This window comes from Caretta caretta, chromosome 7, assembly GCF_965140235.1.
Source record: "Caretta caretta isolate rCarCar2 chromosome 7, rCarCar1.hap1, whole genome shotgun sequence".
Lineage (NCBI taxonomy): Eukaryota > Metazoa > Chordata > Testudines > Cheloniidae > Caretta > Caretta caretta.
In genome coordinates, this window is record NC_134212.1 from 64,807,910 (window position 1) to 64,834,380 (window position 26,471).

The 26,471-nt window shown below is 40.0% G+C and overlaps 1 protein-coding gene across 41 annotated transcripts in view; it reads right to left on the minus strand.

Annotated features, from left to right (window-relative positions):
- KCNMA1 (potassium calcium-activated channel subfamily M alpha 1) overlaps window positions 1-26,471 on the minus strand; it is an 873,358-nt gene that overhangs the window by 170,737 nt on the left and 676,150 nt on the right. For all 41 annotated transcript variants that reach the window (XM_075130775.1, XM_075130771.1, XM_075130770.1 and 38 more), the window contains 5 exons: window positions 25,881-25,986; window positions 24,540-24,622; window positions 23,373-23,442; window positions 21,133-21,288; window positions 6,519-6,628 (listed from right to left, as the gene is read on the minus strand). In XM_075130775.1, coding sequence (XP_074986876.1) covers window positions 6,519-6,628; window positions 21,133-21,288; window positions 23,373-23,442; window positions 24,540-24,622; window positions 25,881-25,986 — 525 coding nt within the window. The remainder of the gene's footprint in view (window positions 1-6,518; window positions 6,629-21,132; window positions 21,289-23,372; window positions 23,443-24,539; window positions 24,623-25,880; window positions 25,987-26,471) is intronic.

Below are 26,471 nucleotides of genomic sequence, written 5' to 3' on the forward strand. Positions count from 1 at the left end.
AACCCAATAAAAATCAATGAAAGTCTTTTCGTTGGCATCAGGGAGGTTTGGATCAAATTCCATCCCCATATAAAACCATTTTACAATAGTGGTGGTAAGTGATCCACAGAATGTGGCCCCAATGAGCCAAAGAACTAGCCTCTTTAAATCATGGAGAGTGGAAAGGGTTCATGGCCAGAAAGGGTCGCCATTTAAAGATATTAAAGGTAAATGTGGGATTGGTCCATGGTGATGAGAAAAGTGGGTGGCTGTGGAAGTGACCTTGCACACCCAGATGTAAATCTGAGTCCACTTTCATTAACGCTACACAAATAAGGGTGGAGAATCACATTTTCAAGACAACCCAAATCTATGGCCATATTCAAGGGGGTTCCACAAGTCATCATAAATATATATTTTAACAGTTTCAATTAAATCAGTGGTGGTTGGCAAGGGCACGAGTAGGTGAGTTGAGACATTTGCTGCCAGCAGTCATGAATCTGAGAAAAGGCTGTCATTTGGTGGGTGATAAGAATGATGCCTTAACAGTAAGCATATTTGGTGTCTTATCTGTCAGTGCTATTAGTCAGAAAAGGGAATCTAAAAAAATGACATCGTAGGGTTTCATATTCATTTTCTCTCCATAATTTCCAGATCAAATATTATTTCAGTTTACAAGTCAAAAGATTATTTTTTCTATCCACCAGCTCTGCAATGAAAATCAAACTGTATTCATTTGGCCTTTTTGCACCATCTGCAACAATGATGGTTCTGCAGTCCAAATTTAGCTGACAGATTTGCTGGTGCATGAGACAGAAAAAAACCCAACACACCCTTCCATCAATTTTGTGCAATTTTATGTGGTTTCACACCCACAAAATCAGTTAAAATTTGGTAGCTTTGAATGAGTTTCTCTTTCTATGTGGGGTGGGAGGGGTGGGGATGGTTGAGTTCTTTCAAGCTCATAAGGAAATTAAAAGGGGAGGCAGGGTGCAAATCCATGAAAATTGAAATTTCAGAAAAATATTTGCATGCACCTTTGTGATGTGAAATCACTGAGTTTCACACAGCTTTAACCACTGGCAGGCAATGACAGTGTAGTATATTATTATCTATAAAATTTATTGTATTAATTTTATTAATAATGTTTATATATTGCAGTAATTCCTGTAGGCCACAACCAGGCTGAGCTCCATTGTGCTAAGCATTATAGAAACATATGGTTATGACTGGATGAAACCTTGCTATGGGTTGAGTTAAAACCCCATTGAGATTGGCAGGTGTGAACTCACTCTCCAATTAGCATAACTGTAAACATAAATTCACACCTAAAACAAAAGGTGTGTGTGAACCCAGGCAGGAGCTTTTGCTGTGTATTGTTTTGGGTTGGTATGGATTGGCAGGGAGAAGATGACACAGAAAGTGAGGACAGGTCTATACTACAAACTTGCATTGGCTGTGCTGATGCAGCTGTGCTACTGAAACGCTTCTGGTGAAGACGCCTTAAGCCGACGGGAGAGAACTCTGCTGCCAGCTTAATAACTCCACCTCTGCCAGAGGTGGTAGCTAGGTTGGCAGGAGAAGCTCTCCCATGACATAGCGCTCACTACACTGGGGGGTGGGGGGGAATTAAGGTTGGTATAACTACATCACTTGGGGTGTGGATTTTTCAAATTCCTGAGCAATGCAGTAATACCGAAGTAAGCGTGTAGTGTAGAACTGGCCTGAGGTCAGACACAAACAGACTGAGGGAGAGAGACAGCCTTAAGGAGTAGCTGAATGGACAGTGGCTGACCCTGGAGAAAGGTTTTGGGTTGGGGTGTGTGATGGGGCGCCTGCCCCACACTGGGCTCTAAGGAGTTAATAGAGCCCTTGCGAGGCTGTGACCAATCAGAGAGGGGCTGGGAGAAGCAGCCAATCAGGGATGGGCTGGCCCACATAAGAAGGGCTGCAGAGCAGAGCAGCTTCAGTCACTCCCTGGAGCTTGAGGAGGGAGATAAACTGGCTGCCTTGCAGGCTGAAGACAGTGAGCACCCTGGACAGAGCAGTGCTGCAGACAGTCCTGGGGAGCCAAAGGCAACTCCTGGCAGGCTGAAGCCCTGAGGCAAGGGCAAAGAGGATGCTGGGGCCATGGGGAAGTAACCAGTGAAATCTACTTAGGATTTGGAGGAGGCACTACAAGCAGTGGCCATCTACGGGTCCCTGGGCCAGGACCCGGAGTAGTAGGCAGGTCTGGAATGCCCCCCAGCCTCCACTCACCACTGAGTAAGTGGCTGGACCAAGGGACTGTGATACTGTCCCCCAGAAGTGGGGAGCACAGAGTGCAGCACAGCCAGAGGGCTGTGTCATGAAGAGGATGCCGCGGTCCTGGGAGTGACATGGGTCCCTGGAGCAAAAGTGACAGTGGTAAGACACCACCAGAAGAGGGTGCACCAGCTAGCAGAGCGGATCCCCAGGACATCCAGCAGGGGGTGTCACAGTAGTGAGTCGCACCCCATCACAGTGTGCAAGCTGAAAACTGTTCTCTTGGTGCTGTAAGAAAAAGCAGTTTCTGGCTTTTTGATTCCTTCTGTGTTCAGAGACACAGGACTTCACAGATTCCTTGTAAATAAACAAAATCATATTAAAAAAATAGTTGGCTATCACCAATTTCTACTTCCTACTGGAACACACCTGGGAACCAAAATTTTGAATAGGCACTGTGGTTAAAAAGGAGCAACAAATAATAAATGACAGTCCCTGTCCCAAAGAATTTACAATCTTAGCTAACCATTTCCCTGCAAATGTGGTTGGTATGTTTGGGGCTAAAAATGAAGGGAAATGTGGGGGAACCTAGTCCCCCTCTCATTCATATTTAGGTAAAGGAATAGGCTTCACAAACAGATGTAATATATTCAAAAAGGGGGAGTTCCATGTATTGAATATCTGTCTTCCAAGACCTCTACATATTCTCAAATTGATTTATGGGGCTGTTGTTGCACAATTCTTTCTAGCGCCAATTAAAGCAAGTAGGAGTGGAGTATATTGGCTCAGGGTACAGCTGCTGGGAGAAGGCACAGCTCTATGACTCCACCTACTGGGAAGAGTTAGGCACTTAGGGTATGTCTACACTGCAAGCTGAGAGCATGCCTCTCAGCCCGGGTAGACAGACTCACGCTACCTTGGCTTGAGACAGCACATTAAAAATAGCCATGTGGATGTTGTAGCACAGACCGGGGCTCAGGATAGTCTTCCAAGCTCAGATCAAAGGATTTGGGTGGGTCTGAGCTTGAACTGAGCTAGCAAGAGTCTGTCTATTCCAGATGGGAGGCACAGTCCCAGCTTCAGTGAAGACATACCCATAGTGACTGTGCTGGTGATACAGGAACAGGCACTATCAAACTAAGGTTGAATAAGCAACAGGTCAGGGACATGGGAGCTGTTTGTATGGTATGTGCAGGGCTGCCATTAACAGCACAGCATTTGGTCAGTGTTTCTTACTCCACAGTATCTGAGACACTGCAGTTAAGATAATTAAGACCCTAAATATACGGACATACCACCAAATGTCACATACTCTGGTGCAGGAAGTACTGGAAAATGCTGACTTTTTAATGGAAATGTCTATGTATAGCCTCCAATCTTGTGAGAGAAGTGAGAACTCACAGGACCCTCATGGCAAACAAGAAGAGAAGATGCATTAAGAAATCTACTGAAGAGCAAACTGTTGGAGAATCCTACAGCTAAGAATCTCTGTTTGTTCAAGTCTTGCGTTGTCTCTAGATTGAACAAAACTTATGCAGTAGCATCTGGCCACCATCTTTTAACAGGTAAAGCCACTACAATGAGTTATGAATACCCTCCCCTTCTGACTTGGAGGGTCCATCTACAGTAGTGAAAAAAACTGGCAATGCTTCTAAAATGTTTAATGTCCTATCTCCTTTGAAACTACTACTATTTCTGCACCCTTTTGCGTCCAGTTGTCTGAACTGAGTGGCAGCCCTTTTGTCACTGGGCACCTCTGTTGCTACCTGGTGAACCTCACCGCCTAACCAGGTTGGATGGTTTTTCAGTCACAAAGGCACACTTGGCTGTTTGTCTTTCACCAGGGTGTGCATTTATTTCTCTCTGACATAACAATACCATGCAACAGGTTTAGAGCAAAGACAGGCTTCCCTACAGCCCTCACTCCCCAGCCCAGGCTCACTCTCTGAGCTCCTCTGGAGCTGCCCCTTGCTTTCTGTTTCCTCTCCTTATAGTCTCCCCCATTATGTTATTAGCCCTGTGATTGTTACCCAGGTGCTCACAATCCCCACCAGAAAGTGTGGAATTGCCCTCAACTGGGCCTGCAGGCTTCTCCAGGCTGTAGCAATGTCAGTGATCAGGGTGCTGCTGATAGCCCCCTGTCACACCACCGACCAAGCACTCATGTTTCTGGTTTGCTGAAAATCCACCAGGCTAGTCATGAATACCAAGAGCCCACAAGGACAGCACATTACATCCAGCTTCAGTGTTTTAAAATGTCATTGGCTGCATGCTCTTTAAGATCCCTGCATGATGAGAAAAATTGCTCTAAATGTCTCTATATTTTGCAGATAGAATTGTCCACCAATTCTTTTTCCTTTTCACAAACCAGTTTTAAGCACATTTTAGTGTCCTAGGTGTCATCTGAAATTGAGTAGACACTTTTTACTGTAATGAAAATACTTATGTGCCAAGCACAGTGATATACAACACTACACTCTAATTACCACTATGCTTTAATTAACCTGAATTGAATAGTGTTATCATTATACTGCTGGTACATTTGAGTTATATCTTTTTCTTTAATTTAAACTAGAAAACACAGATAATTAAGCCTCTAGATAATCAAATGCCTGAGGAGAGCGCCAATGTTTTGGGATGTTCCTAAATCTCATTAAATAGCCTTTCTTTATTGATTATTCTACCTCAGCTATATCAGTGTGTTGAATGAATGATAGCTCTATGCTGAATACATTCTCTGTTACCTTTTTCTAGGAACCATATGGAAACTCGACTGGGTTTGACAAAGGATTTTGCTTGGGGATTTTGTTCCTGTAACTTGATTCATGTGGACAGTGCACATTAGGCTTCGCTCAATACCATGTAGAATGGTATCTTTTGTGATTTTTTGTTTAATGCATTTGACATAGGGGAAGACATTTTCTGATACAATTTTCAGGGTAAACAAACACTACCTATTAATAAGCCAGTCACAAGCCCTGGAAGTGAAGGGCTGGATCGTGAACCCCTTCCTTACACAAATCCCCATTGACTTATGGTCTGGATCAGTTTAAATCTACATAACTCAGAAATTATTTATGACCAAAACTCCATCACTTGTTTATCATGTTCTTCTCTCACTCAGAGGTTATATTGTAAACTATGGTGATATTACACCATGTGAAAAGAAGCAAGGATGTAAAAAGAATGTCACTCTAACTTACAGAGGAGAAGAGCAAGCAACTCCTCGGAAACCTGGCCCCTCCCATTCCCACTCTCTCCTGGTCTCAACTCAAGAATGGAGTCATCATGAGATTTAGGTCTGAGAGTCATCATAGTCTACTGGATAAGGCCAGACTGGACTGGGACTCAGATACCCTAAGGATCTGTTGATGCTGATCTGTGTAACCTTGGGCCAAGTCACTTCACTTCTCTGTGACTCTATCTCCCCTCCCACCCTGTCTGTCTTGTCTAGTTAGACTGTAAACTCTTCAGGGCAAGGACTGTGTGTTTGTACAGTGCCTAACACAGTGGGACCTCTTGGTGTGACTCGAATAGAAAATAATAATAATAATAATAATAATAATCAATAATAGAAACCTGATGGGCCTACACTATTCTGAAAGTGTTTGGAGTGGATATTTCTATCACTTTGGCCTAGTGCACTTTCACTTCTTTCTGAAAGAGCACTTCCTGGATAGATAAAAGCTTACTCAGTCCCCAGTAGGAGTAAGGCATAACAGTGTCCTATGGACTATGCATGGATATTCAGTCCATGCCCCACATGTTCCCCTCTCCTTGTCAGAAGGATCTATTTTTGCTGGCAGAAGTTATGTTTGTTCAAAGCACTTTTCAGGCAGTTCTATGATGTGTTAAATGACTATCTCCCTATGGTATATACAACTCCTTTACAGCTGCTCAGATTAATGAATACTTTTCTTGAGATTGGGCAAGAATCAAGAGGGTGATGCTGACAAGAACCATCCAAAGAATGGGAACTATTAGAAGAAACAATCAGACACCAGTTATGAATAAATAATTCCGTTTAAACAGATTGCGGATTCATTTTTTTGAACACACTTGGCATTTAGTCTTTCATTTATGTTCACTTAGTTCTAAGTCTCTTCTGGAAAAAGACATTAAAATGTTTGGAGTACTTCCATACAGTGATTGCTTTAATGTTTATTTTACTGGATCCCTTCTGATGAGGCAATGATATTGGGATTGTAACAGAGTGGAAATGTCTCCTGTGGAAACCTTTGATTTCACTTGAGAGCAGGCAAGGAATTTATGACAATTAATATATATCTACTTACTCACAAACTGCAGGGAAAGACAGACCGACAAAGGCACTAGATAGATATTCTGTATACATTTCATTTGAGACTCCTTCTAGATAGTATTTCTGCCACGTATCCTCCTCAATCTAAGAAAAAGAAACACAGATGTAGCATCGTGAATAAAAAATGCTTTCTGCAAAAATATAACCAGTGGATTTAACATGAATCAATTTTTAGTTAGTTGAATTTGGTAGCCCAGTTTGTTTTTGTTTGTTTTTTTGACAATTAATAATACTTGGTTAGCAGAGTTCCACTGAACACCAATAAACAATGCAAAGTAAAATTAAGTACTGCTCTACTTGGATTTCTTTGGGATTTTGTGCAGGTATATTATAATAGTGGCTGAATTAAAGTTGTGGAAAGAGCTAGTCAAAAAAGTTCCTGATTTTGTTTTGTGAAAATTCTGTGAATATGTGGAATAATTTTATCATTTGACCATGCTTGTGTAAAGAGTCACTTGTTTTCACAACTTTTTAGCACTTGGCCAATATTTATCAATCATCACCATAATTTCTAATGTTTTTCTTTCCCCAAACCCCATCTTGCTGCTGCATCATGAACTGTCTGAACAACTAGATCAATAGAATTTTTAAAAGTGTCTCCATTGTTTTGGTACTGCAGTGTGAGAGAAACTTTGATACTGCACAAAAGATCTTTTACTCTTGAGAGACAAGAGTGGATGAGGTAATGTCTTTTATTGGACCAATTTCTGTTAGTGAGAGAGATAAGCATTTGAGCTACACAGAGCTCTTCTTTCAGTCTGGGAAAGGTACTCAGTGTCTCAGCTAAATACAAGGTGGAACAGATTTAGCATAAACAATCTATTCCACCTTGTATTTAGCTGTGACATTCTGGTTCCCTGTCCCAGACCTGAAGAAGAACCCTGTGTAGCTTGAAAACGTCTCTCTTTAACCAATGAAAGTTGTTCCAATAAAAGATATCACCCACCTTGTCTCTTTAATATTCTGGGATCACACAACAACATTACAAACACTTTTACACTTGGACAGTTCAATAATAAAGATAAGGAGAGGTGCTATGGGCTGTGCCCAACAGCAGAGTCTCATAAGGAGCTCTTAGAAGGGTATGCCTTCAGGAATATTTTTAGGATTTTGGGGTCCAAATACAAAGGTATTCTCTGGTGGTGGTAGAGCTTCCCTTCAAACTCTCTATCCCTGATGAAATATCAGTAGCAGAACCCACAGTCTGATCCCATATATAAAGTTTGTTGGAAATGGCCTGTCCTTCAAACTGAGATTTGCCCACAGAAACTGAGAAAAGGGGCTATAGATATGGTTACCCAAAAATGGTCCTGCAGCCTTTGGCCAAAATTGCATGCCTTCAGTGGGAGTTGCAGGCACACAGCGCCTCTAAAATTCAAGTCCATATAGACCAGAGAAGTGAATCAGATAACATCGGTCTTTTTTTTGCACCTGGTATGCCACCTCCTCATATCTGTGTATGTAGATCATAGGCACTACCAAAATGTCTATTTGCATAGTTCGTTTATCACTTTTCATTAAAATATTTAAAAGTTTCAGTTACAATAGGACATCCCTTCATATAATTAGTCCTTTGAATATTAGTGAATTGTGTTATCAGAAACAGAGCCTTTCATAATTGCAAATACATATGACAGCATCAAAACAGTAATAATGATGAACAGAGAGAACATATGCTCCTTGGGGGTGAGATTAATAAACTGTGACACAAGAGTAACCAAAAGAACTTGCCAGCTACACCAGAGTAGGGGAAATGATATACGAAACATTTTTTTTTTTGACATCACCGCAAGTTACGGTCACTAACCAGAGGATATGCAATTGTTCAATACACAATGAAACAGAAAGTAGCAGTATCATGCCTTTTGAGAAAGGGTGGATTTAAAACTGCTGATCCAACATACATATTTATAGATCTGGAAATTCTTCTTTTAAACTGAGCCTGTGCTGCAAGAAAATTCTGGTCATGTTGCAATGAAACATTAATAAGCAAATATGAACACCTAACTCCATTCTTACAAGCATCCCTATTCTGATATGCATCACACAGCAGAGACTATGAGAACAGAGAGATTTTCAGATTAACGGCCAATGGGTACAGAAAAGCTTTGATATAAGATGAAGCAGAAGGCATTTTTGTGAAGCTCTTTGGCTGAGATTTTCAATGCCACCTAGGGAATTTGGATGGCAAGTTCTGATTGATTTTAGTAGGACTGGGATATCTAAATCCCTTAGATAGCTTTCAAAATCTTAGTATTGGTTCATAAAATGTTATTTTGGGGGGGAGGGGTTCATTACGCACGTCTGCAAAGAACAATAACCCTGATTCTTCGCTACACTAAGCTGCTCATGCACAACTGAGAGGGCAGTTGCAGAGAGCTGGTTGTGGCTTCCAGATTCAGGGATGCCCAGCCCAGTGTAAATTATAATAGGAGGGGTTCTGCTCTAATCTTCGTTGCTGGCACTGCTAGAATAAGCTCCCTTAGCCAACAGAGGATTCAGGTTTGTGGAACTTGGCTCTGCCATGCCTTCTCTTTTCTCCCACTTCTGCTGGAGGTGGGATGGCTGGTGGACATAAAAGGCATTTATACCACTTCAACCAGCTATATTTGAGCTAGTTTCAATAAGATACCCAACAAGATAAACAATTTATCACTGCTGTAAAAGATGTGATTGAAATACTGGTCCACCATATCAAATGGCTTGACTAGAATCAAGCCAACTGTTTTGAGACCATGTGTAAAGCTTTACACCAGGAGGTGGTAGAGGATTGTATATCTTTAATGTAAAAAGCACTACAGTATATTTAAGAGTTTTGGTATTTTTAAGCTGTGGCATACATTTCTGTCTTGAATATATATTCCTTATCATAATATGAATTCAAGCAACTAAATTAATGCACATCAAGTGATTCAGGGAAAGATGCCAAAATTAATTTTTCAGCCATTCAGTGATCAATCAAAAGAAGAAAAGCATCCCAAGGCAACAATATATCTCTGCCTGTCATGTCAAACTACAGCTGTTTTAGAAGAGCATTAAAGCAAGAGCTTCTTGAACAAAATGCAGGGCTTTAATTAAGTCTCTCATTGTAGAGTCAAAAAGTCAAACAAGTTGGAGGTAGAAAAGCTTAAGGTCATCGAGTCCATCCCCATATACTGCAAACATTTTTTTCCAGTCAAGTTTGTAATGTTCCAAGAAATGGGCTTTCCACAACTTTTCTCAGTTTAACACTTGCAATTCAGTATTTTTCCTGGATATTAATCCTAAATGTTACTTTCATGAATACCATTATATTGATCTTACATTAACTATATGCCACATTATTCTATGCTAAACACTACTTCTAAAACAAAAGTATAATCAATAAAGTGCCTGCTAATTATTGATCCAAATTTTCAAACCTACCTACCTAATGGCTTTATGTGCACGTATATTTAAGATTACATAAATATATTTTCAAAGGTCCAAATTTGTTAGCAACTGAAATGAATTCAGCAAAAGTTTTAAAATGTATTATATTTACACAACAAAAGTTAAAATACTGTCCATTGACACATTGGCTAATTGATCCAAATCAATGTGTAAAGCTTCAGAACATTCAAATTTCTCTTGTACCTGGTTTCAGTGGCCAAAACATTTAGAAAATAGTTATAGCCCTGTGGTCCTTAGTCTTATTCCAGTACCAAACACTGAAATACACAAAAATAACCTTTCAGCCATACAAAAAGGTGGTAGGTACATTAAAAAACAATTCTGGAAAGGCTAGATAGTTCAATGGCCAAATGAGGTACAATTAGGACTTATATGTTACACATATAGATCCCTTCCATAGTACTTCATTGTGAGCTACTACGGCTGGCAGCCATGCTAAGCTAAGCTAAGTGTGGAGGCAAATTACTTGGGTCAGCCATGTCACACATATGAATAACAGCAGACTGCCTAAGAGAGTTCTTTGAAAAAAGCAATAAGAAGGTTGGCCATCTCAAACTCCACTACAAGGATTGCATCAAGCGGCACATACAGTCTGCCGGGCTCGACTTAATTATCTGAGAGGATACAGCCCATGACAGGTGAGCCTGGCACTCTGCTACGAAGGAAGCAGAATGTGCAGTAGAATACCATTGTCCCAGTTTGGCCGACAGCAGGAAGGAACGTAGACACCAACTTGCCTCAGCACATTTCCTGAACCCTACATGTGGAAACTGATTTCCAGGCACAGTCATACTCAAATACAAGTGACAATCATTATAAGGAGATCCCATGGGCATGTTTATAAACCCAAGATGGATACTGGACACACTTTATCTCTGGTTGATTCTCATTTATCTTCCCTATTTTAATATCTAGTTGTTTTTACCTTGCCTATTTAATAATCATAAACACAAAAACACCCCTTCCACACCTGTACTTTTCTTGTTACAGAATGAACACTGCTGACTCTTTGTTTTCAATCTGTCTGCATATAAGAATGAAAGAAGTTCTGAAATCAGAGTAACATATTGTGCCAGATCCTCAGTTGGTTTAAACTGGTATAGCACCATTGACTTCAGTGAAGCTCTGCACATTTGCCCAGTTGAGGATCTGACCCATTCTGTACCAAGAGAAAGTGAAGAAAATATATAGCTAGAGGCAGGCTATAGACAAAAAATTCAGAAATTAATTTCAAACTATCCAGAATTTAGAACAGGATTTCAAATAATCCAAAGTGTAGGAGTATTTCAATCCAGGGTTTTAGTTTAGCCTGTTAAAATACTGGGATCATTTGCAAATTCTAGATCTGGGCTTTGATTTTGAACACTCCCCAGGATTGGGTATCTGTCATTTCAGAATTGTGCATCTGTATGTAGACATATTAATAACTTTATACATCCACTAATTCATATGAATGATAATAAAAGAATGTCCACATCAGCAAAGTCAGTCAAGATCCTGCAAAAACTCCTTAAATTTCTCCTTTGTCATGATGCTTATAAAAATCTTCACAATGGTTAGGCCACTGGTACCACTGCCCACTGCATGGACCAACAGTATCTCAGTGTTTCCATGTATTCTCCCATCTGTCTCAATGTGTTGTGTATTGTCTTCTACTTAGATTGCAAGCCCTTTGGGGCAGGGACTGGCTTTCTGTTGTGTTTGTACAGCACATTGCACAGTGGGGTCCTGTAACAATAGCAGTCCTTGTGAGTAGGACCTGTTTGCTTTTTGCCACCCTCAGGAAACAAATGACCCAACATTGAGCTAGGAAAGAATGGAGGGGAATATTTATTATGGCCGCAATCCCCTCTTTGACCAGTCCTCAGGTAAGACTATTTATCTTCACTGCCCTAAAAGCCAGTGCTGAATGTACATCCCCAGTGCACACTTGAGCAGCTCAGAAGAGATTGTATCCTAAGGCAAAATCTATCCTGCTGTTTCTCCAGGAGTGAGGCAGCTTCCCACTCTTCCACAACAAGAGCTTTATGCTGATTGTGTAATCAAGCTCTACGTATTTTTAGAGTCATTTCTAAATAGAACCCCATTCATGTCACCCCCTCTTAACTGTGTTGCCCAAGGGGAAAAAAAGCAGGTATTTGATTTAGGGGACATTTGCTAATTGACAGAATTAGTTCCAATTGTCATTAACTGCCTGGTTTTAGATTGAGCCAAACAGATGTAGTTTGTTCTTGCATGCATTTTCAGATGAGCTAATTTGGCCTTTCTTAAGTGTTCAGAAAGAAAGATTAGTTAGGAAGCTGGGTGGGGAATCTGCACTGGAAATAAAGCTGTTTTTTAATTTTATGTTTTACTTTTTTGTTAGAGAGACTCAAGAGACCACATCAGCATATTTACTCATTACTGAAGAATCTGATAGCCTAAGAATTAAACAGGACCTTTTCCCCCAACAAGTTGCTAGCTGCTCTGAGATACAAAACGAGAAAAAACTCGGCACATTCAATGGACAAAAGCTTGAATAGTCTAATTTCTTCCTTTCCAGTCACACACACAAAAAACTGTTTATCCCTTTGAATGCTGCAGATTGATTTGGCTAGTCACATGATAAAGGTTATCCTGACTTGAGTCCTCTAGGCACAGTTAAAGGCCCAACCTCACAGATCTGCGGGTGCAAATGCTCCCCGGAAATCAATGAGAGTTGTACACTTCCACAATGTCTAGCAACAGAGAATCTCTTTTACCCCACAGTGATGACATGTTATACCCTTCCATAGCATGTCCAGTGTTTATTGGGCACCTAGTCATGTAAGTAAGGCCAACATGGTGCAACCAACAAGGATGATTCATTAGCTTAGCCACAGATGCAACCTGAAGGAGACCTCATGAGATGGATAAATTAGGAGAAGCCTGGCTTATTACCTTTTAAAGATATTCTACTGGTACTTGTGACAAAGCAATTTATGTAAAAGAGTAATTTACATCCAAAAGAAAAAGTATCTTTCCCAACTGATGTGTTTTTGTTGTGCTGAAGCTACAAATGCTCAATCTTTCCATTTCTAACCAGGGCTAACGATGGTATTACAAGCAACATTAATAGTTACATAAGGGTGTCAAGGAGGGGTTTCATCATACCTTTTCCCTTTTTGAATGTGTACTTCCTCCTTTACTCATTTATGCACTGTCATATCTAGGGATGATGACAGAATGCACCGCATTGCCCTGTTCCTATGGAGAATGAGTATCACGGCTTGAAAGAGCCTGCCCCAAATGAGCCCAAGAAAAGGCATTCAGAGGTCACCCTGTCATTTTTATCACTGCAGCTAAGCAAGTATAAGACATTTCAGACAGATACTACAAAGATGTATGTAATATAAGATCCTAGAGACACAAAAAGAGGATGCACACAATTAACCATTTCTGATAAAAGTCATTAACTAATTTGAACCAACAAGGAATCATCTATAACTCTCCCCAAATAGTGACCAAACTTCAGATTCAGTGATACACGTTTTCTTCTTTATTATTTGCATTATGGTAGTGCCTACATGCCCCAACTGAGATTGGTGCCCCACTGTGCTGTGCTTTGTACCTACATACAGTAAGAAGCAGTCTCTGCCTCAAAGAGATTACAATCTAAATAGAAAAAAATAAGTAAAAGGCGATAAAAAGGAAATACCATCATTTTACAGATGGGGAACTGAGAAGAGAAGAGATTATGTGACTTTCCTACAGTCACAGAGGAAGACGGTTGCATAACCGAGATTTGAACCCAGATCTCCTGAGTTCTAATTAAGTGCCTTAACTACAAACCCATCTTTCCTCTTCTCTATTACTTTACTGCACTGGTCTCCTGGATAATAGTAATACACCTTATCCATCGATTCAATTGCCCATCTGAAGAATAGCTGGAAAGTGACATAGTATGCCCCAAGAGAAGAAATTTAATTTTCCTCTGAATCATTTTTTAAAATAAATGGCAATGTTGCTACCTTCTTCTCTATCCATATATAGATACAATCTTGATATCATCAAACATATTTACATAGTGCTGTCACTTACCAGTGATAAATAGTGACAGTGGGATGAAAAAAGGATGCAAGTATCACAAGTATGACCATTAATATTGTTAAAAAAGCCACCTAGCCCCACATTGTGGAGTGTAATTATCAGCAGCTCTGCAGTTTCAACCAATCTATCTTGTTCATAGCACTTACTTCTCGACATAATGAAATAAATAGTTACATCAAAGAGATCAACTATACCTGAACTTAATGATCCTATCTAATATCTTCAGTGCTGTCAAGGAATAGGAACCAACAGCAGGGAAGAGACTGAGGATGGAGTTGGTTTGATTTGGGATATTGTGTTATATTTTGTATTTAATCAAAAAATAAGCCTCTCATAAAGATTAAGGAAGCAACAATCTGAAATTCTTTTATAGCTACAGGGCAAGCTGTAATGTCCAGGCCACCATGATGCAGAAAAGAACAAACCTCACTAACACTGTTGAGAATCAATTCAACCATTTTGAAGAGGAAAAATTGTCTCTCATGCTTTGTCATACATTTGCCATGAACACATATTAACAGACAACCCTATTTCACAAGGGGAAAAAATGATATACCAAGATGCTAAACATTTTAACTATATTAAACATGGAAAAAAAATACGATTGATTCAGATTATTGTAGCTTCAAAATAACTTGTAAATATTTATATTTTTGAGCCATTAGAATTAGCAAGTTTGGTCCCTTTGGCATAATGTAGTTGTTCAATATAAATGACCAAATGTGTGGGATACTGCTGAGGTGCATGAACCTCCTTTGAGCTGAATAAGTACCCAAAAGGTGGAACCTCTGTTTACAAACTAGATGTCTAGTAAAAACAACAGGGAATGTTTTTACTATGTGCAATTTTTTCTAAAATAAATGCACGGCCTGGGTCTAAGAGGTGCCCAATGTCTCTCAGAATCAGGCCTTTACCTCCTAGTGAGATTATATTCTAGAACTGCCTGGAAGCTCCAGTCAAGCTTCTCAAGCTCCAATCAATTTGTTCTTTACTGTAAGTCACTTTCCTCCTCAAGAGCACCAGTTAATCAATTCTCCTCTATCTTTATCTCATATTCATAAGTACTAAAAAGGCAGGGCAACATGCTTGAACATCCCACAAAATTTCCCTCAATCTAACAGAGCCGTGTGATTATAGATTTATTATACATTAAGCATGGATATAATACATTTGTTCATCATCAGGAAAAAGGGCAAAAACTGAGTAATAAGTTGTTTGGCGAAAATAGTTCACACATTTGTAGCTAAAAGAAAAGAAGTACTTGTGGCACCTTAGCGACTACCAAATTTATTATATTTAGAATCCTGGAAGTAAACTGCCCAGTACTAAGTATTATACAATAACCATTACCTTCCTACTCAATTACTCTTGTCTGTGTCAATCAGAGCTAACAAACTTCTACAGCAATATAAATTCCATAGTGAGTGCCAAATACTCCTACCACCTGGATCTTTTTTCCAGAACCAGATACAAAAATGAAACCTGGGTATGTTGTATCTAATATCAAATGTGTAAATCAAGATTAGCTCTAACATTGGACAGGATTAGATGTATGTGCATTTTTCATGGTATACGGAAATGATCTGTACATGCTTATGTGGGGGAGGTTTAGATTGGATATTAGGAAAAACTTTTTCACTAGGAGGGTGGTGAAACACTGGAATGCGTTACCTAGGGAGGTGGTAGAATCTCCTTCCTTAGAGGTTTTTAAGGTCAGGCTTGACAAAGCCCTGGATGGGATGATTTAACTGGAATTTGGTCCTGCTTCGAGCAGGGGGTTGGACTAGATGACCTTCTGGGGTCCCTTCCAACCCTGATATTCTATGATTCTATGATTCTATGTGGAGTTTTACACTACAACAAACAACTACTGAAATACTTTGACAACCAGATCTCCCCTCAGTTACGGGCAGTGATGGGACTTGCATGCAACTAAGAGGACCCCATGTGATGGGACCCCATGCAACTAAGAGGAGAATAGGCCCACAGAATTTATTTTAGTCTTTAACCACAAAATTTACAATGCAGGGAGGGCATTAGCCAGGTTGGGGGGTGGGGAGGAGAGGAGGTAACACATCGAACAAAAATACACTTGTTAATGCAAATTGGTGTTAATGTATTCAAATGATTAAATGGCTTAGTAACTATATACTTTAGGAGAGAACAACAAGACTGAAGAGCATGTGTGGCTCTTACTCCCATCCGAGGGCAGTTTCAATGTACTACATTAATAGTTGACTCTCCCACCAATTTTCAAAGTCCTGTCTCCATGAATAGACCCTGAACTGATTTAGGCACATCAGAAAACACAGATATGGCACTTAGGGAAATACCTTCAGTTATTTTCCCCCTAAGTACTGTACTGGACATATTAGGCATAGCATATATAAGTTACCTACCATGCATTTTGGTCATCACTCCCTCATCCTGAGCATCTTACAGCAAATAAAATGTTGCAACTCAAGCTGGCTTTTGCTAAAATTTTGTACATATTTCTAAGGTCCCCTCCCTATAGTATCTGGATGCATTATATATATTTTGATGTGCTTCAGTTCAAGAAAGAGGAACAGATGTCCCAATGCACACAAACTGAAGCCATATCCTTTAGATGAATCAGATCTAAATGGTTTATTTCACATAGTACATGGCCTGAGACATTCCTCAACTCAACAGAAGACTCTCCAAAACAAAGAAATTTTGCAACACACCCTAAAGATGACAAGCGTCTGTTGACCTGTCTCAAATTTTCCCAAGAAATTTCTGGTGAAAATACTCCAGCATCATCTCCCTAGTCCCACTCAGTTTGGGTTTATGCCTCGGTATAGTAATTGAGACTGCACTGGTGGTGTTGATTGATGATCTCCTGGTGATAAACGAAGTTTTAGGGCCAGACCCCCACCTCCACACTAAGACTGCTTTGTGCTGCTCTGGGGTCAAACAGTAACCTGAAAGCCAGCTTGGGGTTTCCTCTGAAGCAGGTGAGTGCCTGGGTGGCATAAACCTGACTAGGCTGGGAGGCATGGCTGGGCATCACCAATGCTAGCTGTCAAAGGAGCCTCTAGGAAGCTCTTGCTGTCAATATAACTTAGCAGAGCCATGAGGCTGTTCTAAATTGTTCCTCATGACCAAAATGATGCCCAGTGACTCAAGCATCAGGGAGCTACAAAGATGGTTCATAATTTACAGACTCCAATTGAAATCTGCAGCCAAACTCTACTCTGTAAAAAAAAAATGAATCATGTGACTTCAGTGGGGTTGCACGCTTGTATCCAAGGGCAAAATTTGGCCCTCCATAATCCCATGCTTTATTTACTTACTTTTAAAAATATTTTTACAATGGTAAACAAATGTTTGTTAATCCAAACCATAAACAGTAATTGCTCTAATTGCTGTATAGAGCAATATTTCAATCTAGTGCTGAGATCATGTATGCAATGAACAGGCATATCATTTCATTTTTTTATATAACTCAGAGAATATTCAACATAATAAAAATAATGGACCTATTAAAATATACCTTTCTGTATGGTTTTGATTTGTTTTCTCTTAAATCTTTTTATTGCGCAATTTTTCCTTCTTCCTTTTAAGTATTTACAGAACTATTTCTGTTACAACTGCATGTTATGCAACATTTTTGAACTGATTTTCCCTTGGTTTAATTTACTGCCAAGAGCAAACTAAAAGATTCCATATGAGACTACAGCTATAAAACCAAAAGGAAAATATTAGATTTAAATATAACATTTTGAGGTTTATAAATTTATTTTGCCTTTAATGTTGGGCAGACAGTTTACACAAATCATTTGGCTGAAGATTAAGGTATAACAAGTGAAATGTGTGTGGGATCACCACCGATGAAGTTCATTTGTCTTTGACTGACCAAACATATACAACACATTAAATAACTTTCTAATCAGGTTAGGAAGAAGGGGGAACACACCTCCAACTTTTTTTCTAATACAGAAGTTTCAGTAAGATTTTTTGGCAATGTTCTAAGATGTGTACAAAACTCCACGACTGATGTTTGCCTAAAGAATTTGTAAAGGTCTGACAGTTCTTAAATGTTCTAGAAAGAGTGCTACTTTGCAATGGAAGGAAAGGGACTCCCAGTTAGCAGTTTATGAACGTATTTCTCCCTTTCCTATACAGCCCTTCCTGACAATCCATATCAACACAGTCCACTTGCAGTTGCAAAGGCTCTGAGTGTTGTATTGGTTCACAATTTCCATCAATTAATGGTTACTGAGATCAAACAAATTTTTGTGTGTGTTGGGGGAGAATGTTATTTCAATTAAAAACAGTCAACGTCGTCTTGGCATTGATAGAGTGAGGATTTTGGTTTTAGTTAATATGCATCAATTCTCATGTGTTTGTTTTGTTCCAGATATTAACAAACTCAGAAATCTGAACTCCCTGATAATATCTACACCCAGTTACCCACATGAATAATCCATCGTTCCTGAGTAGTGATAGCAGAAATTGATGTTAACCAATATTAACTGTTTTCTCTCAAAACATTGATAAAACTATATATTTTTGTTTTAATCCTAAAACACTGCTGATGCAGTATCTGAATAGCCTGCTCATAAGAGCACAGACATGTTCTCTTTGCCTGTTGGCCTCCCAGAAACTGAACAACAGAAATTATGATCTATCCACGCATTGCACTATGCACAGCACAATAGTATCTAAGTGCCAGATACAACAAGAACTAGCAACATTGTTGCCTTGGTATAAACCAAATTAGGCAATCTTCCCATGATTATACTATACAACTAGAAACACCTGTTCAGAATCAGCAAGACTCCATCTGACTTCAATGGAAGTTCAGAATGCTGTAAACCCTCAGTGAAAGTCCTCAGAGCCTTGCAGAATGGGCCTGTAGGTTGTAGTAGAAATCATAAAGGATAACCCAGTGTTGATCAGTCAGTCCCATCTCATTACACTGCTGAAAAGGAGTGTATGAATGGAGGAAATACATTATGAAATGGAGGAAATACAGAATGGGTGGCTTAAAGAGGAACAAGAGACTGGCAGAACAGGTTGCTGGTGTTCCACTGAGCCTTGAAAGAGACACACGCCGATGGCAAGAGGGACAAATTAAAATCAAGATGCACAATTTTTAATCTTGCTTAATCGAAAGATCTACAAGATCTAGGTGGTACAGTTTCCTCCCAAGCCATGATTTTTACTTGTTGATGCTGTCCCCAATTTTCTCAGTGAACTCTGTTTAAATTTAAAGTAACCTGCATTGGGGTAGTGCTTACTGAGGATACACACATGTCCTTCCTGAGAGAGGCTGACTCACTTCTGGCCCTGAGGAATGCAGAAACTGAACAGAGGTGATGGCCTATACAAGGGGTCAAAAGCAAAGGCACAGAAGGGCCTGTCCCTAAAAAGGTGCCACAAGAAAGCTGGTATACGCCAATGTGGGTGCAGAGAAGCTCAACACCCTTGAGTGTGCCAGATTCTGGTTACAAATATTAGCAGCAGAGCAAGGGACAACACAGTGACCCTCAAGTGAACAGCAGCCCTAAAGAATGTAATTAAAGGAAGAGACAAGCACCTGCTTCATGTTTGCTACACTTTCTTTTTGGGATAAAAGGAGGAGAGTGGTTAACTTCAGAGATGCAGCATGCCAATGAACTAGAGAGAGTTCAGCAAAGCTGAGCTTGTGAAGACAGAGGAGTTAAAGTTAATGGTTTGATAAAAGAAGCAAAGGGTCTAATTGCACATGTTAAAGTGAGGAGCCCACGTTTGCTTTCATATAATTTGACTGCCATATTGAAAAGCTGAATTCTTCTGACCACATATACTTACCTAAGATGGCTTCTTGCACTAGAGTCTGCAGCCCCTGAGGATCTGTGATGACTTTCTATGTTTCTCACCTAGAAGTTTCTCACAGCAGCCTCAGAAACCCCTGCTTCTACCTCATGCCAAGAGAATAAATATCAGACGGCACTGCACCAAAGGCTCCTAACCACTGGAATGTGCACCCAAACTGGCAGTCCTCCTAGCTTCCCCACCTAGTACTCTAGGAAACCCCTGCCCACTTTCATGATGAACTTCAGGAGCCATGGCCCACCTCACATTCCATCTTGTCCTGGCCTCTGATCACAAGCACAGGACTGGAAACTGGCCAACCTCTACATCTAGCAAGAATGCCCGAAAACAGAATAAGAGGAAAGGAACACTGACTAAGGCTATGTCTACACTACAGACCTTACAGTGGCACAGCTGTACCACTGCAGCCATGCCGCTGTAAGGTCTCCAAGTTAGCCACTCTATGCCGATGGGAGAGAGCTCTCCCGCCGGCATAATTAAACCACCCCCAATGAGCAGCAGTAGCTACGTCAGCAGGAGAGTGTCTCCCACCGACATAGTACTGTCCACACCGGCGCTTTTGTCAGTGAATTTATGTCATGAAGGAGTGTGTTTTTGCACATCGCTGACCGACAAAAGTTTTACCAACCAAAGTGGTAATGTAGACGTGGCCTAACTCAGGTGAGGTCTTAGTCTAGTGAGATGGTACTGTTGCCCCAAAAGGGTGGGAACAACAGCACTACAAGTTTTTGCAAATAAAGCCCTAAGGGTCTCTTTGACTGAGGAGAAATAAATAAAGGAATTATGTTGTAGGAGGTTTGGGCTTAAGTACAAACACATGGTCCACATTTATTCTCACAGTGAGAGGTCCACTAGCCACTTGATGTAAAAGAGCAAAATGATCATTCTTTTTCTCTAGGCGCTTTGTTGCCATATGAGATGTATATAAATCATATTTTTATTTTAACAGCAGAGGCTTTCCTGATAAACATGTGGTTTATCTAAAAAAAAGAATTGAAATGGATTGTGCTTTGAACAATCATTTAATGGCCATAGATGTGCCAAATAAAAATAAAAACACAATTTTTTAAGAACCTGGCCCACTGCCCAATTTATAACAGAATTTGTGTGTGTATATGTATGTGTGTGTTTTACCAAACTGGTTAATGTGTCCCTATCTGTTTTGAATTTAAGCTGTGCTCTCTACTCAACCCCATGCCAAATTGAATCCCAGGCTAACACACTCTAATGAGACAAGACGTTACCTTTATGAATGACCTCATAGAGAAGAGGTTGGCTAGCATTGTCGAGAGGCCCGGTGCCAGGCAGCTCTGGGCTATGAAACCCAGCTTGAGTTCAGCAAGACAGATTGCGTCATCCCCTTCTTTCCAATTCCAGCTTGGGATATTTAGCAGATGGGCCTGAAGGAAGAAACAAAGGTAAAGGACTCCAAATACTTTCCCTGCATTCTGCTAACACAGGAAATATCCAAGCAAGTGACAACTAATCTTTTCCTTTAATGCTGGACTTCCTTTTCCTGTAGAAGGTAAAAATACGATTAGGGCAGTGATACTCATACCTCAGCGATCAACATTACCAAAAAGAGTTACAGTAATGTGAATTAATTGTTTATAAACATTATTCTCACAGGAAAATGACTGACCAAGTATTCTACAATTGGTTAATAACATAGTAAAAGCACAAAGTGTTTTAATATCAATGTGCTGCAAAAAGCCACGAGAGACACATTAAAGAGCCACTTGCAGCTTCCAAGCCTCAGTCTGAGCATCACTGGACTAGGGGGTTTAAATCAATATTCCTTCAAACCAAAATATTTCCGGTAGAGTTTTTGTATCAGGAACTTCTCCACTTTTACACCTTTCAGTTCAAATCTCCCAGCATCCCTCAAGATCTCATATTATGGTGACCTTCTGTCAACCATGGAAAACTGGATGGGAGGCTTTGTAAGGCCCATCAACAGAGCTGAAGTTGTTACATAGTGCTATGAAGTTTTCATTGCACCTAGGTCCGTGTATACTCCCTCTTACAGCAACCTCAGTTACTCCCTGACAAATAAGAAACACACATAGACCCCAGAAATCAAACACAGGTTTTTAATCTAATCTAATGTGGAAATACAGTACCCCAATCACATGTCCACGAGCCTAGCCCTCAAACAATATGATATAACCTGTACTTTTTTGGTTTCTCCCACCCCCAGAATCAAATAAGCACAGAGCCTGGTGTAAGGAGTCTCTTTTCTCCGGCTTTTGATTATGGGACTAGTGCACAGTGAAATAGTGGATAAAAACAATCATCCATTGTTGACTCTGCTCAACAAGTTATGTATATTGTTTTTAATACTATTCAGTATAGTATGTTATAAGTACTTCCATATATAATTGTTTTCATATCAATTTTTCCTTGGGAAAAAGCATTAGAAAAATATGTTTTGCCAAATTAAAAATTTTACAGAACGTTCTAGAGGTTTTTGTGAAATGCAAAACTCTAGTGGCCACTTTCATCCTTCGATCCCAGACACACATATGCGTGCACATGAACACAAACACTGAGTCCTTCATGCTTTCCTCCTCCTGATAATCGGATTATCACCATTCATCATTTTTTCTTCATTTCCTCATTAATTTTCATTAGAAATATAAAGACAAAACATGTTTTTAATACAACATGCTTCCTGTTGAGGGCGTTTAAAATACAGAAATAGCATGATTCTGTTCCACAAAAGAAGGAGGACCAAATTCTGTATGTTAGCTGCCCTCCACTCATGTATGTGCAGTTAACTCAGGCAGTAGAAATCACACTGTGTAAAACCAGGTGGATCCTGAGCAGGCCTAAACTTCTTTAGCTACAGTTATAAAAAGGCAAGGTAGGTGATGTAATATCTTTTACTGTACTAACTTCTGTTGGTGAGAGAGACAAGATTTTGAGCCACACAGAGCTCTTCTTCAGGTCTGGGAAACTTAATCAGAGTGTAACAGCTAAGTACAACAGAACAGATTGTTTAGCATAGAAGTTAACGTATGTTTCACGAGACCATTCAAAGTGAAATGAAGGTGCGGACCCCTTTGGAAATCTTAGGAATAGTCTGCAGACTCCAGGGTTCCACAGACTGCAGGTTGAAAACCACTGTTCTACAGTAATCCCAAACACTCTCCTATCTGTATAGGTAATACCAGCATCATACATGGTTTAGTGAATCAAGCTGGGCCTTATTTCACAGGAGATGTGTGCTTACAAGCCCAACTGAAATCAATGGGAGCTGTGGAAGCTCAGCACCCCAGGGTAACAAACATCCTAGGGTTTTGATAAGGTCCCTGGCATATGTAAATACAACAGAATTAACTCTTTAGTGGATTCCATGACAACTTGTATTCACATGTTCCTACTGAGAAAGGAAAATGCTTTCCATTTAGGCAGCTAAAATAAGTGGATGTGGGATACTGTGGTAGCTCTGAAGAGCGAGATCCCTTGGTCTTCTCATTACCTTGTTATGATACTGCAGCATCTGAGTGATAATTCTTATCTTCGGATGGTAATTCTTTATAGAAATTACTCTTAAAAAGAAAAGAAAGAAAAAATTAACATCTTGGACATTCTACCATTCTTCCTATAGTCCTAGCTTGTGGACCTGGTGTTTCTGAGCCTCTGCTTGAACATCCACACTGCACTGTAAACCTGGGTTTACAATTTCTGGACCTGGGTCTCACAGCCATGCTTACACTACACTACACACGGCACTAGATAGACCTTCTGACACAGGCCTACGGCTTGACCAGTGTCCACATTGCAAAATGACAGGGCTTGGACCCATACCACAGCTGGACTTGGGCTCTAATCCAACCCTCCCATCAGGGTTCTAAGAACCTGAGTCCTCAATGTTTGCTGACCCAAGTCAGACTGATCTGTGTGTGGATGAAAGGGGGAGTTGGGCTCCAACCTGAGACAGAGCCCAGGTTTAGTGTTCAGAGTACACATACCTTCTGAGAGCAACAGCTTATTACAGTAGCGTGCTGCCAGAAGTTGCACTGCAGGCATACGGGGAAAACTTACATTGCTGACTTATTCCCAAGATCAGAGAATAAAGTTGTCCAATAAAGTTGTTTGAATCTCTTTTTGTAGGGAGGAGATTTGAAGAGCAAAGAGAAGAGTGTGATGCTCCCCTCCCACTATTAATTTCCCATTTCCCACTGAAGTGTTTAATTAATCCAGTTTTATTGAATCAAACTCATTTATTGTGAGAACACAGAAGATAATTCTATTCCCAATAACACTTCTGCATTTTATTATATTAAAATATACTGAATCCGTTTAAGAACACACTAATCTGCATCTGGAATACTCTTTAATCTATGTATTGCAATTAAAATCAAACCAGGGTTTTTCCCATCACATCCCAAATGTGGTTATGGAAAATGAAATGAGCATAATTAAACCCTGCTCCTTCCACAGGCATCCCACACTCTAGGCACACTGGACTTCTCCACACTATCGAGGCAATCCCGTGCACTCCCCCAATTTAACTCCCTCTCTCTGGAAGCAATTAGTGAGAAGTTTTCAACTGTAACCGATGTGGGTATGGTCCACCTAGACACCAGCAATTTGCTGGTCAGAAATGAGAATGACAACCATATTTAAAACCTCTTCAGGTTACCTCATAATATTGGAGGCATCTTCAGCATCTGGGTCAGCGCAGTATTTATTGGCAAGGATTAGGCATGCATCTGCTGACTCTATCTGAGACACCGGGGAAAAAAAAAAAGCAAACATAAATATAAATCTTTGTTTCCAACTTCTTCTCACAGCCACCGGCTTCTAAGAAATCAGCTTCTTCCTCCAGGAGCAAGAACAATAGTTTATAGTTTTTGCTGAGTATAAAGCTTAGGGTAAGCTGTAGATTTGACTCCTTATGATATCAGTGCCAATACTTACATGGAACTGATCACTGTAACTTTTCAAAACACTTTCCAAACATTATAGTGCTCATGGTAGGTAAGGACTTTAGTTATTACTACTACCAGTTACTAATGTTCTTTCAGAGATACCGAAAACGAAGTACCAACAGGTTAAATGCCAAAGTTTTAAAATTCCATGTTGCAGGTCAGGCTCCTAAACCCATAGGGACAGAGACTGTCTTTCTGTTGTTTGTACAGTGACTATTACAACAGGGTCAGAGCTGTTTGGGTCCTTGGGCAATAACATCATAAAAATAACAGAAGATCAATGATTTTAGGGGCAAAGTTAATCTAGTGACAAAACTTACAATCATCAACCTCTGGTCTGGTTAGCATAAAGTAGCAGATTTAAAATATAACAAAATTACTTTTTTTTCAGTACATTTGGGCAAATACCACACAGTAAAGCAGGGAATGGAAGAGAGAAGATAATCAGACTGAATTGTATAGCCATTACAAGGACATCATTTTATGCTGCTGATTGGAGCTCAGCTCAGCATATGTTGTATAAAAATGGACCAAACAGCTTTTGTAGCCAGCACAGGCAAAAATCCTAATTTCTGCTCACTAGAACAGCTTAACATTAGGCAAAGATCTTTACGATTTAAGAAGCTTGTTCACGTCCCATTAGAAAGACATGAAATGGGGTAATGCTGTATATAAGTTTGGTATCTTTTACTCTTCTGAACTTCAGGGTTTGCTTTAAGAGGATAAAATAATTTAGCACAGAATACTTGAACCAATACAGCCATTTTATTATAGTTAGCAAATATCTCAAATTGTATTTACTTTTTCAGGACACCAGACAATAGAAAAAGGGTGAAAAAATGTTTTCTAATTGCCCCTATGCAAACGTGCCAATAGTGTTTATAACATCAAGTTTTAAAATGTTAAACATTAATATTAACAACCATCGGACCTCTCCTATTAAAGTCAACTAAAAGACTCCCATTAACTTCAGTGGATGTTGGATTGGAGGTAGAATCTGCTTATTTAAGAGACGACAACTAGTAGAAATAAAGAATCAACAGAATCATTACCTTTACTCTCGCCAGGTCATGCGGATTGAGAACTGAACCCTGATAAAATTCCACCTGAGTGAAGTGTCGTTTAAAAAGAGCTTCCAGCTCAAGGTTAGGGGAGATACTGCATTGGGAGAAAAAACAAACAGGAAGTTTGCACAACATATCTGTCCTGTTCTTGTGTTAATTTTTAAACTGTTTGAAATTCCATTGATACTCTTCTTGTGGGGTGAAAACAGTGGGCCTCACCTACTGTTAGCACAGCTCCATTCCTTTCACTACATATGTCCCCACTTACATGTGAATGTGGCCTACCAAATGGAGGTAAGACCAGCTTCCCTGAATGTAGCAGCTGTGATGGTTACAGGGTTAGCTGTTTTCTCTTATCTTGTGCTTTGCTCCTGCTTTTAAGAGTAAACAATACTTTGGTCTGAGAAAGCTGTCCAGTGGCCTGCATTAGCCACTCGTCAGAAGCTCCCAAAGGAAAGACTTGCAGATGCCTAACCCGGTCGAGCCTATTGAGTAATCACAGTTGGCATGTAGGGTAATGTAGATCAGGGACCGTCTAAGAGAGGAAGAATCAGAGAACTCCACCCAGAACAGAGGAAG